The 14805-nt window shown below is 50.5% G+C and overlaps 1 protein-coding gene across 1 annotated transcript in view; it reads right to left on the bottom strand.

Annotated features, from left to right (window-relative positions):
• igf2bp1 (insulin-like growth factor 2 mRNA binding protein 1) overlaps nt 1-14805 on the bottom strand; it is a 72331-nt gene that overhangs the window by 16030 nt on the left and 41496 nt on the right. Inside the window, exons 3-4 of the mRNA XM_078424954.1 lie at nt 3525-3573; nt 2654-2705 (exon numbers count right to left, since the gene is read on the bottom strand). Coding sequence (XP_078281080.1) covers nt 2654-2705; nt 3525-3573 — 101 coding nt within the window. The remainder of the gene's footprint in view (nt 1-2653; nt 2706-3524; nt 3574-14805) is intronic.

The following is a 14805-nucleotide window of genomic DNA, read 5'->3' as shown; positions in this document are numbered from 1 at the left end:
GCCCAGACGTTGTAGGCCCGGCCCTCTAACACTGTAGGTCCGGACACTGTAGGGCCGGACTGTCTACGTCCGGACAGTGTAGGCCCAGAGTCCCGGGCACCGCATAATGGAAGTTGAGTAGCAACCCGTCTCACGGCCCAGGCGGCCGCCATTGGTGGAGCGGGAGCACGTGGCCGCTGGCTGGGTGAGGTCACGTGGGGCGCGGGGCGGTGACATCACCTTGTCCCGTATTTGGGAGCGAGGAAGTTGGCAACCCCTACCCCTCATCCTTGTAAAAGATGAGCAAGTCACGGTTCACTCCCGTGGCTGGGAATTCTGCCCGTGTTTCTGCGGCCCCCGTTCCGTGCCCAGAGCCCGGCCACACTGCAGCTGGGGGCACACACTTCACCGACACGGACTACGTGAAGGAGAGGTCAGCGTCAGGGGCAGTGGGCAGCGGCCATTGAACCTTAGCGCGGCTCAACAGTGGGCGAGGCTTACACACACTCCCACACCACTAACCATTCCCTCTGATCACCCCCTCCACTCCCCACTCTCACCCCACGCTCACTCACCACTTAAAGCCCCACTCTCCCTCTCCTTCACTCCCGCTCACACTCATTCAGTTCCTCCCCACTCCTTTCCCTTCACCTCTCTCCTCCCTCACCCATTCACACTCCCTCCCTCTCTGCCCTTTGTCATCCCTCCCTCCCTCACTCCCTCCCTCCCTTCACCCTCACTCCCATCCTTCTCTATCCTTCTCTCCCTCCTTTCTCTCCCTCCCTCCCTCCCTCTCTCACTCCCTCCTCCCTCCCTCTCACCCTACCGCTTTCCCTCCTTCTCTCACTCCCTCCCTCCTCTCCCTCCATCTTTCACTGTCACTCCCTCCCTCTCACCCTCCCTTTCCTTCTCTCACTCCCTCCCTCCCTCTCACCCTCCCTTTCCTTCTCTCACTCACTCCCTCCTCCTCTCCCTCTCTCCCTCTCTCCCTCCCTCCCTCCCATCACATTTTCTCCCCACTCCCTCACTGAGGGGCAGGAGATAGTGGTGAGGCCCTACCAGCTCCCCCCTCCCCCCCCCCCCCCACTGTCCCGTTGAGGAGCCTCGTGCCCTGTGACTTATCTCCCGTTCACATTTCTTATCAAAGGAAGACCTTTCTTCCGCCCTCAGGTCTCGAGCGTGCGTCCCTGGACCGTTGCCAGGCCCAGCTGCACTGTTGACTTGGGCTCCGCGGTTTGTGGTTAGAGTTTGGCTCGGACATCAATGGGCTGCAGTCAGACTGATCCCTCTCTCATCGCACACGGCTCCGTATCTCTCTCACGTCCAAACTGGGAACGGAACCTTCTCTGTAACTCACTGGAGCAGAATTAGGCCATTCGGCCCATCCAGTCTACTCTGCCATTCAATCGTCTTTCCCTCTCAACCCCATTCTCCTGCCGTAACCCCTGACACCCGTACTAATCAAGAATCTGTCAATCTCCGCCACAGCAATACACAACGACTTGGCCTCCATAGCCGTCTGTGACAATGAATTCCAGATTCACTACCCTCTGATTAAAGACATCTCTCCTCATCTCCTTTCCAGTTTAGTTTAGTGCAGTTTATTGTCACGTGTACCGAGGTACAGTGAAAAGTTTTTGTCGTGCGCTAAGCAGTCAGCAGAAAGACAATACATGATTACAATCGAGCCGCTCACAGTGTACAGATACGTGATGAAGGGAATAACGTAAATAATATTTAGTGAAAGATGAAGTCCAGTGAAGTTCCATTAAAGATAGTCCGAGAGTCTCCATTGAGGTAGACAGTAGCTCGGGACTGCTCTCTGGTTGTGGTAGGATGGTTCAGTGGCCATTCAGAAACTGTCCCTGAATCTGGAGGTGTGCGTTTTCACACTTCTGTACCTCATGGCCGATGGGAGAGGGGAGAAGAGGGAGTGACTGGGGTGAGACTGGTCTTTGATTATGCTGCTGGCCTTGCCGAGGCAGCGTGAGGTGTAGCTGGAGTCAAAAGAAGCGAGTGTGGAAGAAGGAACTGCAGATGCTGCACAAAATGCACAAAATGCTGGAGTAACTCAGCGGGACAGGCAGCATCTCAGGAGAGAAGGAGTGGGTGACGTTTCGGGTCGGGACCTTCCTTCAGACTGTTGGTTCGTCCTTTCATTCTGAGGCCGTGCCCTCTGGTCCTAGACTCTCCCACTAGTGGAAACATCCTCTCCACATCCACCCTATCCCGGCTTTAACTGTTCAGTAAGTTTCAATGAGGTGCCAATTGACTGACAAACCTACGTGTTTTTGGAATGTGGGAGGAATCTGGGGAAAACCCTCGCGGGTCACGGGGAAAACGTGCAAACTCCATACAAACAGCACCCGTGGTCAGGATGGAGCCCGGGTCTCTGGCGCTGTGAGGCAGCAACTCTACCGCTGCGCCACCGTGTTGTGTGTGTGTGTGTGTGTGTGTGCGTGCGCGTGCGCGTGCGTGCGTGTGTGTGTGTGTGTGTGTGTGTGTGTGTGTGTGTGTGAGTGTGTGTGTGTGTGTGTGCGTGTGTGTGTGTTAGACGTTATTCCACTTGCAGCTTGCTGCGTGCAGAGAGCCTGGGGAGTCACTGGATACTGGAGGGGGCTGGAAGTGATGCTGGCCAGATGCTGAGCTAAACATTAATGTAAGGATCACCTACCTTGCTCACAGGTTTCCACTGCTCCGTGCTGTGCTAACAAACCATCCAGCACCTGCCAAAGACACACACACAGTCAGGAACCTAGCTTAGTTTAGGACAGAACTTCAGATGCTGTTTCAAATGACACAAAATGATGGAGTAACTCAGCGGGACAGGCAGCATCTCTGAAGAGAAGGAATGGGTGACGTTTCGGGTCGAGTCTAGGCCCACCAAGTCTGCGCCGACCAGCGATCCCCGCACACTAACACAATTCTACACACACTAGGGACAATTTACAATTATACCAAGCCAATTAATGTACAAATCAGTTCAATTCAGTTTAGTTTATTGTCACGTGCACCCAAGGTACAGTGAAAAGCTTTTTGTTGCGTGCTATCCAGTCAACGGAAAGACAATACACGATTCCAATCGAGCCATTCACAGTGTACATGATAAGGGAATATTGTTTAGTGCAAGGTAAAGCCAGTAAAGTCTGATCACGGATAGTCCGAGGGTCACCAATGAGGTAGATAGTACCCTGAGCATCTTTGGAGCACAGCAGGAAACTGGAGGTCCCCAATAAAACCCATGCAGGTCACAGGAGCAAGTTACAAACTCCGTAATGACAGCACCCATAGTTAGGATTGAACCCGGGTCTCTGGCGCTGCAAGGCAGCAACTCTACCGCTGCGCCACCCTGCAGTGTCTTCTGCTTTTACCCTGTGCTCTCCCGGGGGGAGGGGGGGGGGGTGTGGGATGGGACAGTGGAGGGAGAGGAAACTCAAACACAGCCCTGGGACTTGGGGACTGGAACGAGAAGGGTGGGTGGAAATGTCATTTTGAGGAAAATTGCAAGCGGGATTAAAAAGAACGGACATGACTTTGTTGCTTACCTCCCATTGCATATGAGGCGGAATATTCCGGATCTGGATCTTGCGACTTCTGTTGAAGAGAAAGAAGGATCAGTAATTGGGGTCCAGTTGCTTCTGAATATCAGCGATTGAACATTTGTCACGGAGTCATAGAGTGATACTACACAGAAACCGGCCCTTCAGCCCAACTTGCCCCTGCCCACCAACGTGCCTCATCTACACCATTCCCACTTGCCCGTGTTTGGCCTCCTAAGCTTTTTCCACCCATGTACCCGCCCAAATGTCATCAGTTCATTCGTGATGGGGACAGAATTAGGCCATTCGGCCCATCAAGTCTACTCCACCATTCAATCATGGCTGATCTATCTCTCCCTCCTAACCCCATTCTCCTGCCTTCTCCCCATAACCGCCCAACACAGTACTAATCAAGAATCTATCTCTCTCTGCATTAAAAATATCCATTGACAGCCTCCACAGCCTTCTAATGTCCTTTTAATGTCCGTTAGTGTTTAGTTTAGTTTAGTTTAATTTCGTTAAGTTTAGTTTAGACATACAGTGTGGAACCAGGCCCTTTGGCCCACCGAGCCCATGCCAACCAGTGATCCCCACGCACTAATGGTGGCACGGTGGTGCAGCGGTAGAGTTGCTGCCTTACAGCGCCAGAGAATCGGGTTCGGTCCTGACTACGGGTGCTGTCTGTACGGAGTTTGTACTCGTGGGTTTACCGTGACCAGGTGGGTTTTCTCCGAGATGTTTGGTTCCCTCCCACACTCCAAAGACGTACAGGTATGTAGTTTAAATGGCTTGGTGTATGTGTAAATTGTCCCTAGTGTGTGCAGGATAGTGTTAATGTATGCAGGGATCGCTGGTCGGCGTGGACTTGGTGGGCCGAAGGGCCTGTTTCTGCGCTGTATCTCTAAACTAAACCAAACTAAACTAAACTAACACTATCCTATACACACTAGGGACAATTTTACATTTATACCAAGCCAATTAACCGACAAACCTGCACGTATTTGGAGTGTGAGAGGAAACCGGAGCACCCGGAGAAAACCCACGCGAGAACGAGCAAACTCCGTACAGACAGCACACCATAGTCAGGATCGACCCCGGGTCTCTGACGCTGTAAGGCCACAGTTTTACCGCTGCGCCACCGTGCCGCAAACGTTACTTGTACTTCTACCCCTTTGTGACTATCTCACCCGGCACTTAACAGTAGGCGGGTGGTGCCAGATGTTCAATCCAGTGCCTCAATCCAGCTGCAAATGGCCAGGATTCAGTGGAACACTTGCACATTCTGTCCTGGCAAACCCAATATGCGTCTGTTGGTTTGTTCTCAGCAGTAACGCGGGCATCCGAACGTGGGACTTCGGACAGTACAGCACGGGAACAGGCCCTTCGGCCCACAATGCTTGTGCTGAACACGAGGCCAGCTCACACAGGGATAAAATCAAGATAGACACAAAATGCTGGCGTAACTCAGCGGGTCGGGCAGCATCTCTGGAGACCCTTCTTCAGACTCAAGTCAAGTCAAGTTTATTTGTCACATACACATACAAGATGTGCAGTGAAATGAAAGGTCACCCACAGTCCAGCAATAGAGCAATAAAAATAAACAATTTCACACACAGTCACAACCAACACAAACTCCTCTAGACTTTGGTGATTCACCCTCCGATAGTGGTTTAGTTTAGTTTAGTTCCTCTGCAGATTGTCAGCCCGCCTTTCAATCATGGCTGACCTATCTCTCCCTCCTAACCCCATTACCATGCCTTCTCCCCATAGCCCCTGACACCAGTACTAATATGCAGTTCCTAGTTCTCACTCTGCCATGTAAGAGGCGGGAGTGGATGCACAACTGTCCTGAGTTTGAACCAAACAATGTCCAATCACCTGAAGATTGGTGAGTCTGGGGAGGGAGGGGGGCAGATTTGCATTTATATGAGTTTGTCTTTAATCTCCCGCACCGCAATGATGGAGACCGCTGGCAATGCCGAGCCCTTTGTTTGCCGCTTGTCACTCCAGTGCAATGAAAGCATTCAGCACCGCCAGAAGCAACAATTAAGGAATCGGGAATGCTTGGAATGTCTTTGGTCAGGGAGAGTCTCAACAAACAGAGAGCTGTTCACGTGACCCACTCCCACCCACCCCCACCCACCCCCACCCACCCCCAACCACCCCTCCCTCCCACTCCCACCCACTTCCACTCGTTCTACCCACCCCCACCCCCTCACACTCCCACCCACATCCACTCGTCCCACCCACCCCCAACCACCCCTACCTCCCACTACCACCCACTTCCACCCATCCCACCCACCCCCACCCCTCCTACCCACCCCCACCCCTCCCGCCCACTCCCAGCCTTCCCACACACTCCAACCACCCCTAACCCTCCCACCCACTCCCACCAACCCCCACCCCTCCTGCCCACTCCCACCCTTCCCACACACTTCCACCCATCCCACGCACCCCCACCTCTGTCCAGCTCCTGTTCCCAATCCTACCCCCACCCCTACTCCCATTCCCATTCCCGATCCCACTTCCCTTCGTCCCGCTGCTCCGACCTGCCGTGCACTTTTATGAAACTTTGGTCCTGCAGAAAAGTTTTGTAAAAGTGCACAAAAATATCTGCTGGGCAAATTGGGAATGTTTGGGAATCCTTGCAAGGGAAAACGTTTCCCAAGGAAAGAGCGGATTTGTGGAATGACCCAAGGACGAGACCAAACGCAGGCTCGGCGATCGTTTCGCTCAACACCTTCGCTCAGTCCGCCTTAACCAACCTGATCTCCTGGTGGCTGAGCACTTCATCTCCCCTCCCATTCCCAGTCTGACCTTTCTGTCATGGGCCTCCTCCAGTGCCATAGTGAGGCCCACTGCAAATTGGAGGAACAGCACCTCATATTTCACCTGGGCAGCTTACAGCCTAGCGGTATGAACATTGAATTCTCCAACTTTAGATAGTTCCTCTGTCCCTCTCTTCCCCTCCCACCTTCCCAGTTCTCCCTCTATCTTCCCGTCTCCACCTATATCCTTCCTTTGTCCCGCCCCCCCCCCCTCCCCCGACATCAGTCTGAAGAAGGGTCTCGACCCGAAACGTCACCCATTCCTTCTCTCCAGAGATGCTGCCTGACCTGCTGAGTTACTTCAGCATTTTGTGATACCTTCGATTTGTACCAGCATCTGCAGTTATTTTCCTACACAAGATAGACACAAGTGCTGGAGTAACTCAGCGGGTCAGGCAGCATCTCTGGAGAAAAGGAATAGGTGACGTTTTGAGTCGAGAGCCTTCTTCAGACTAAGGGTCAGGGAAAGATTCTTACTTGCAGCAGCACAACAGAATATGTAAACTGTAAGCAATATGATAAACAAGAAATAAAGTTCAGTGTGTGTGTATATATACATATACACACACATACACACATACATATACACATGTATACAGTGTTTACAGTGTTTACAGTGTCCGAGGTTTACATATTCTGTTATGCTGCTGTAAGTAAGAATTTTCCCCTGACTCTCAGTCTGAAGAAGGGTCTTTAGATTTAGAGATACAGCGCGGAAACAGGCCCTTCGGCCCACCGAGTCCGTGCCGCCCAGCGATCCCCACACATTAACACTATCCTACACACACTAGGGACAATTTTTACATTTACCCAGTCAATTAACCTATAAACTTGCACGTCTTTGGAGTGTGGGAGGAAACCGAAGATCTCGGAGAAAACCCACGCAGGTCACGGGGAGAACGTACAAACTCCCTACAGACGGCGCCCGTAGTCAGGATCGAACCTGAGTCTGCGGCGCTGCATTCGCTGTAAGGCAGCAACTCTACCACTGCGCCACCGTGCCACATTGACTCAAAACGTCACCTATTCCCTTTCTCCAGAGATGCTGCCTGACCCGCTGAGTTCCTCCAGCTTTTTGTATCTATTCAGTAAGAATTTCACTGTTATATGTGGGACGTATGAGAATAAAACACTCTCGACTCCTCCCTCAGTCTTTAGAAGGGTCCTGACCTGAAACTTCATTCATTCTGTTTCCTCCAGGGATGCTGCCTGACCCGCTGAGTTGCTCCAGCATTTAGTGTCTGTCTCTGGTCATATCACAAACCTGCTCGTTCCTTGGGGAAAGGTGGGGAGGGGGGTGGGGTGATTGAAGAGCTGATACCAGTGGCTGGGCTGTTTGTGCGTCTGCTGGATGCCCATGAGATCCCACAAAGGCAGAGTTCAGTTGTTCACTGGATGGAACTGGGACGGCCGGTGGGAAGAGCGGAGTGTCAGAGTGGATAACTCAATCAGGCAAGGGCTTGAACAGACGTCAAACCCAGTGCGTTAAACATAGAAACATAGAAACATAGAAAATAGGTGCAGGAGTAGGCCATTCGGCCCTTCGAGCCTGCACTGCCATTCAATATGATCATGGCTGATCATCCAGCTCAGTAACCTGTACCTGCCTTCTCTCCATACCCCCTGATCCCTTTAGCAAAAAGGGCCACATCTAACTCCCTCTTAAATATAGCCAATGAACTGGCCTCAACTACCTTCTGTGGCAGAGAATTCCACAGACTCACCACTCTCTGTGTGAAGAAATGTTTTCTCATCTCGGTCCTAAAAGACTTCCCCCTTATCCTTAAGCTGTGACCCCTGGTTCTGGACTCCCCCAACATCGGGAACAATCTTCCCGCATCTAGCCTCTCCAACCCCTTAAGAATTTTATATGTTTCTATAAGATCCCCCCTCAGTCTTCTAAATTCCAGCGAGTACAAGCCCAGTCTATCCAGTCTTTCCTCATATGCAAGTCCCGCCATCCCAAGGATTAATCAGGTGAACCTTCTCTGTACTCCCTCTAAGGCAAGAACGTCTTTCCTCAGGTTAGGAGACCAAAATTGCACACAATACTCCAGGTGCGGTCTCACCAAAGCCCTGTACAACTGCAGCAGAACCTCCCTGCTCCTAAACTCAAATCCTCTTGCTATGAATGCCAACATACCATTCGCTTTCTTCACTGCCTGCTGCACCTGCATGCTTGCTTTCAATGACTGGTGCACCATGACACCCAGGTCACGTTGTATCTCCCCTTCTCCCAATCGGTCACCATTCAGGTAATACTCTGCTTTCCTGTTCTTGCCGCCAAAGTGGATAACCTCACATTTATCCACATTATATTGCATCTGCCATGCATTTGCCCACTCGCCTAATCTATCCAAGTCACTCTGCAGCCTCCTAGCATCCTCCTCGCAGCTAACACTGCCACCCAGCTTCGTGTCATCCGCAAACTTAGAGATATTGCATTCAATTCCCTTGTCCAAATCATTAATATACACTGTAAATAACTGGGGTCTCAGCACTGAGCCTTGCGGTACCCCACTAGTCACTGCCTGCCATTCCGAAAAGGACCCGTTTATTCCTCCACTTTGCTTCCTGTCCGCCAACCAATTTTCTATCCACCTCAAAACTGAACCCTCAATACCGTGTGCTTTAAGTTTGTACACCAATCTCCTATGTGGGACCTTGTCGAAGGCCTTCTGAAAGTCCAGATATAACACATCGACTGGTTCTCCCTTATCCACTCTACTAGTTACATCCTCGAAAAATTCTATAAGATTCGTCAGACATGATTTGCCTTTGGTAACTCCATGCTGACTTTGTCCGATGATTTCACCACTTTCCAAATGTGATGCTATCACATCTTTAATAACTGACTCTAGCATTTTCCCCACTACCGATGTTAGGCTAACTGGTCTATAATTCCCCGTTTTCTCTCTCCCTCCCTTTTTAAAAAGTGGGGTTACATTAGCTACCCTCCAGTCCTCAGGAACTACTCCAGAATCTAAAGAGTTTTGAAAAATTATCACTAATGCATCCACTATTTCTGAGGCTACTTCCTTAAGCACTCTGGGATGCAGCCTATCTGGCCCTGGGGATTTATCTGCCTTTAATCCATTTAATTTACCTAACACCACTTCCCGACTAGCCTAGATTTCCCTCAGTTCCTCCATCTCATTAGACCACCGGTCCCCCGCTATTTCCGGCAGACGGTTTATGTCTTCCTTAGTGAAGACAGAACCAAAGTATTTGTTCAATTGGTCTGCCATCTCCTTGTTCCCTATGACCAATTCACCTGTTTCCGACTGCAAGGGACCTACATTTGCCTTAACTAATCTTTTTCTCTTGACATATCTATAAAAGCTTTTGCAGTCTGTTTTTATGTTCCTTGCCAGTTTTCCCGCATAGTCTATTTTCCCTTTCCTAATTAAGCCCTTTGTCCTCCTCTGCTGGACTCTGAATTTCTCCCAGTCCTCTGGTATGCTATTTTTTCTGGCTAATCTGTATGCTTCATCTTTTGTTTTAATACTATCCTTGATTTCCCTTGTTAGCCACGGATGCACTACCTTTCCTGGTTTGTTCTTTTGCCAAACTGGGATGAACACTTGTTGTAGTTCATCCATGCGACCTTTAAATGCCTTCCATTGCATGTCCACCGTCAACCCTTTCAGCATCAATCGCCAGTCTATCTTGGACAATTCACGCCTCATACCCTCAAAGTTACCTTTCTTTAAGTTCAGAACACTTGTTTCTGTATCGACTTTGTCACTCTCCATCCTAATGAAGAACTCTACCATATTATGATCACTCTTGCCCAAGGGGCCTCGCACAACAAGACTGCTAACTAACCCTTCCTCATTACTCAATACCCAGTCTAGAATGGCCTGTTCTCTCGTTGGTTCCTCGACATGTTGGTTTAGAAAACCATCTCTCAAACATTCCAAGAAATCCTCTTCCTCAGCACCCCTGCCAGTTTGGTTCACCCAATCTATATGTAGATTGAAGTCACCCATTATAACTGCTGCACCTTTAGTGCATGCATTTCTAATTTCCTGCTTGATGCCATCCCCAACCTCACTACTGCTGTTAGGTTGTAAGAAGGAACTGCAACTGCTGGTTTAAACCGAAGATAGACACAAAAAGCTGCAGTAACTCAGCGGGTCAGGCAGCATCTCTGGAGAGAAGGTACGGGTGATGTTTTCGGTCGAGACCTCACTTCAGGCTGAAGAACAGTCTCAACCCAAAACGTCACCCATTCCTTCTCTCCAGAGATGCTGCCTGACCTGCTGAGTTACTGCAGCTTTTTGTGTCTATCTTCGACTTCAAACCCAGTCTGGGCTGAACACACAGCTGGCAATAGAATGTCTGTTGAACAAGACGGAAGCTTGTGCTGTTCTGAAACCAACCCCTGAAATCAAAATACTCAGCAGATCAGGCCAGCATTTGTGGAAAGAGAGTTAATGTGTCAGGTCAAAACGGTGTTAGTTTTTTTCTCTCCACAGATGCTGCCTGACCCGCTGGATTTTTCCAGCATTTTCTGCTTTTATTTCGGATTTCCAGCAACTGCACGTTTTGCATCGGCACAGCGGTCGGTACAGCGGCCTCACAGCGCCAGTCTTCGGTTCGATCCTGACCTCGGTTGCTCGCTGTGTGGAGTTTGCATGTTTTCCCTATGACCGTGGGTTTCCTCCAGGTGCTCCAGGTCCCTCCAACATCTCAAAGACATGCAGACTTGTAGGTTGATCAACCCTCTGTAAAATTGCCCCCTAGTGCGTAGGGAGTGGATGGGATAACGTGGAACCAGTATGAACGGGTGACCGCTAGTTGGCGTGGTGTCGGTGAGCTAAAGGACCGGTTTCCGTGCTGTGACTTTAAACTAAAACTAAACTATTCAAGATGGGTAACGGCTGAGTGTCAGAGCGTGGAAATCAAGAATCAAAAATGAACTCAATTCAGAAACTGTTGGAAGCGCACGGCAGTCCATCGCTGGTACTGACCCCACAACCGAAGAGACTTCACCATCGCTGGTACTGACCCCACAGCCGAAGAGACTTCACCACCCCAAAAACACACACGCACACACAAACGCAGGCACACACACATGTGCACACACACACTCACACACACACAGATGACTTAGACGAAGGGATTCAAAGTACCATTAGCAAATTTGCAGATGATACTAAGTTGGGGGGTAGTGTGAATTGTGAGGAAGATGCAATAAGGCTGCTGGGTGACTTGGACAGGTTGTGTGAGTGGGCGGATACATGGCAGATGCAGTTTAATGTAGATAAGTGTGAGGTTATTCACTTTGGAAGTAAGAATAGAAAGGCAGATTATTATCTGAATGGTGTCAAGTTAGGAGGAGGGGGAGTTCAACGAGATCTGGGTGTCCTAGTGCATCAGTCACTGAAAGGAAGCATGCAGGTACAGCAGGCAGTGAAGAAAGCCAATGGAATGTTGGCCTTCGTAACAAGAGGAGTTGAGTATAGGAGCAAAGAGGTCCTTCTACAGTTGTACCAGGCCCTGGTGAGACCGCACCTGGAGTACTGTGTGCAGTTTTGGTCTCCAAATTTGAGGAAGGATATTCTTGCTATGGAGGGCGTGCAGCGTCGGTTCACTAGGTTAATTCCCGGAATGTCGGGATTGTCGTATGTTGAAAGGCTGGAGCGATTGGGCTTGTATACACTGGAATTTAGAAGGATGAGGGGGGATCTTATTGAAACATATAAGATAATTAGGGGATTGGACACATTAGAGGCAGATAACATGTTCCCAATGTTGGGGGAGTCCAGAACAAGGGGCCACAGTTTAAGAATAAGGGGTAGGCCATTTAGAACGGAGATGAGGAAGAACTTTTTCAGTTAGAGAGTGGTGAAGGTGTGGAATTCTCTGCCTCAGAAGGCAGTGGAGGCCAGTTCGTTGGATGCTTTCAAGAGAGAGCTGGATAGAGCTCTTAAGGATAGCGGAGTGAGGGGATATGGGGAGAAGGCAGGAACGGGGTACTGATTGAGAGTGATCAGCCATGATCGCATTGAATGGCGGTGCTGGCTCGAAGGGCTGAATGGCCTACTCCTGCACCTATTGTCTATTGTCTATTGTCTATTGTCTATTGATGCGCACACACAGGTACACGCACACACACACACATGTGCACACACACATGCGCACACACACATGCGCACATACACACTCACACACACATGCACACACACTCACACACATGCACACACACACAGGCACACGCACACACACACACATGTGCACACACACACTCACACACAAGCACACACGCAGAGGCACACACACAGGCACACGCGCACACACACTCACACACACATGCACAGGCACACACACAGGCACACGTGTGCGCACGCACACAGAGAGGCATGCGCACACATGCACACACTCGCACACACACTCGCACACACACGCACACACCCGCTCTGCGATCCTCACGCCACAGCAGGGGGCTGTGATCCAGCATCACTGATTCCAATCAAATCATTGTTCTTCTAAAATGCAGCAGATTAAAAAACCTCAGCACCACCAAGGGCCCCTCAGCGGGTTTAATCTGGTGGCCAATCTAATGGGGCACATTGGTTCTCATTTCCATCAGAAAAGACACCACAGCCTGCCCGCCCGCTATGTAAGTGGTTTGAAAGATTCCACCGTTCCCGTCCTCTGCCGCACCCCCCCCCCCCCCCCCCCCAGAGAAGGACAGCACCAGACCGTCGGCACGGTGGCGCAGCGGTAGAGTTGCTGCCTCACAGCGCCAGAGACCCGGGTTCCATCCTGGCTTTGGGCGCTTGTCCGTACATAGTTTGTACGCTCTTCCCGTGACCTGCGTGGGTTTTCTCCGGATGCTCCGGTTTACCCCCACACTCCAAGGACGTGCGGGTTCGTAGGTTAATCGGCTTCGGTAAAATTGTAAATTGTCGCTGGTGTGCGTATGGGATAGTGTTGACGTGTGGGCATCACTGGTCGGCAAGGGCTCGGTGGGTCGAAGGGCTTGTTTCTGTGCTGTATCTCTAAGCTAAAGTAAAACAACTACTTCGGTCCACCCTGACCCTGTGGGACTGTAATAAAACCAGGAATCTTTCACAGAAGGGGCAGCATGAGTCAGGTGGGGAAGAGAAGGAGATACAAGGAACTGCAGTTACTGGTTTAGAAAATAAGACACAAAGTGCTGGAGTAACCCCGTGGGTCAGGCAACATCTCTGTAGAACATGGATGTGATGTTTCAAGTCAAGACCCGAAATGTCACCTATTCCTTTTCTCCAGAGATGCTGCCTGTCCCGCTGAGTTACTCCAGCATTTTGTGTCTATCTTCGGTGTAAACCAGCATCTGCAGTTCCTTCCTACAAAAGGAACACAGAGCACTGGAGGAACTCAGCGGGTCAGGCAACATCTCTGGAGAACACGGATAGATGACGAAATGTGTCGGAAGGAACTGCAGGTGCTGGTTTATACCGAAGATGGACACAAAATGCTGGAGTAACTCACAGCGGGACAGGCAGCGTCTCTGGAGAGAAAGAATTGGTGACGTTTCGGGTCGAGAACATTCTTCAGTCTGAAGAAGGGTCTCGACCGGAAACGTCACCCATCCCTTCTCTCCAGAGATGCTGCCTGTCCCGCTGTGAGTTACTCCAGCATTTTGTGTCTTACCTCAGCACTTGTGTTCTACGCAAGATTCCAGCATCTGCAGTTCCTTGTGCCTCCACAGAGAGCCCAGGCTGGGTTTGTACATGGTGAATGGTGAAACCCTTTAATCTGCCAAAGGAATGCCTGTCTTTGTGTGTGGAGCTCACACATTGTTTGACCAGCCCCTCCCCCCACTCGCCCGCCCACACTGAGTTTATCAATCACCAAGAATTAACACACTGATGTGACCAACGTCCTCATGCTCAGCAGCACGGTGGCGCAGCTGTAGAGTTGCTGCCTCAGACCCCGCCAGAGACCCTGGTTCGATCCTGACTACGGGTGACAATAGACAATAGACAATAGGTGCAGGAGTAGGCCATTTGCCCTTCGAGCCAGCACCACCATTCAATGTGATCATGGCTGATCATTTTCAATCAGTACCCCGTTCCTGCCTTCTCCCCATACCCCCTGATTCCGCTATCCTTAAGAGCTCTATCCAGCTCTCTCTTGAATGCATTCAGAGAATTGGCCTCCACTGCCTTCTGAGGCAGAGAATCCCACAGATTCACAACTCTCTGACTGAAAAAGTTTTTCCTCATCTCCATTCTAAATGGCCTACCCCTTATTCTTAAACTGCTGTCTGCACGGAGTTTGCACGTTCTCCCCGTGACCTGCGTGGGTTTTCTCCTGGTGTTCCGGTTTCCTCCCACACTCCAAAAGACGTCCAGGTTTGTAGGTTAATTGTCGTTGGTTCAAAATGGTCAATTGTCCCTAGTGTGTGTAGGATAGTGTTAGTGTACGGGGATTGCTGGTTGGCGCGGACTTGGTGGGCTGAA

Source organism: Rhinoraja longicauda, chromosome 29, assembly GCF_053455715.1.
Source record: "Rhinoraja longicauda isolate Sanriku21f chromosome 29, sRhiLon1.1, whole genome shotgun sequence".
NCBI classification, from domain to species: domain Eukaryota; kingdom Metazoa; phylum Chordata; class Chondrichthyes; order Rajiformes; family Arhynchobatidae; genus Rhinoraja; species Rhinoraja longicauda.
Note: the sequence above shows the minus strand (reverse complement) of the source record. Positions and strands in the feature narration are given on the sequence as shown.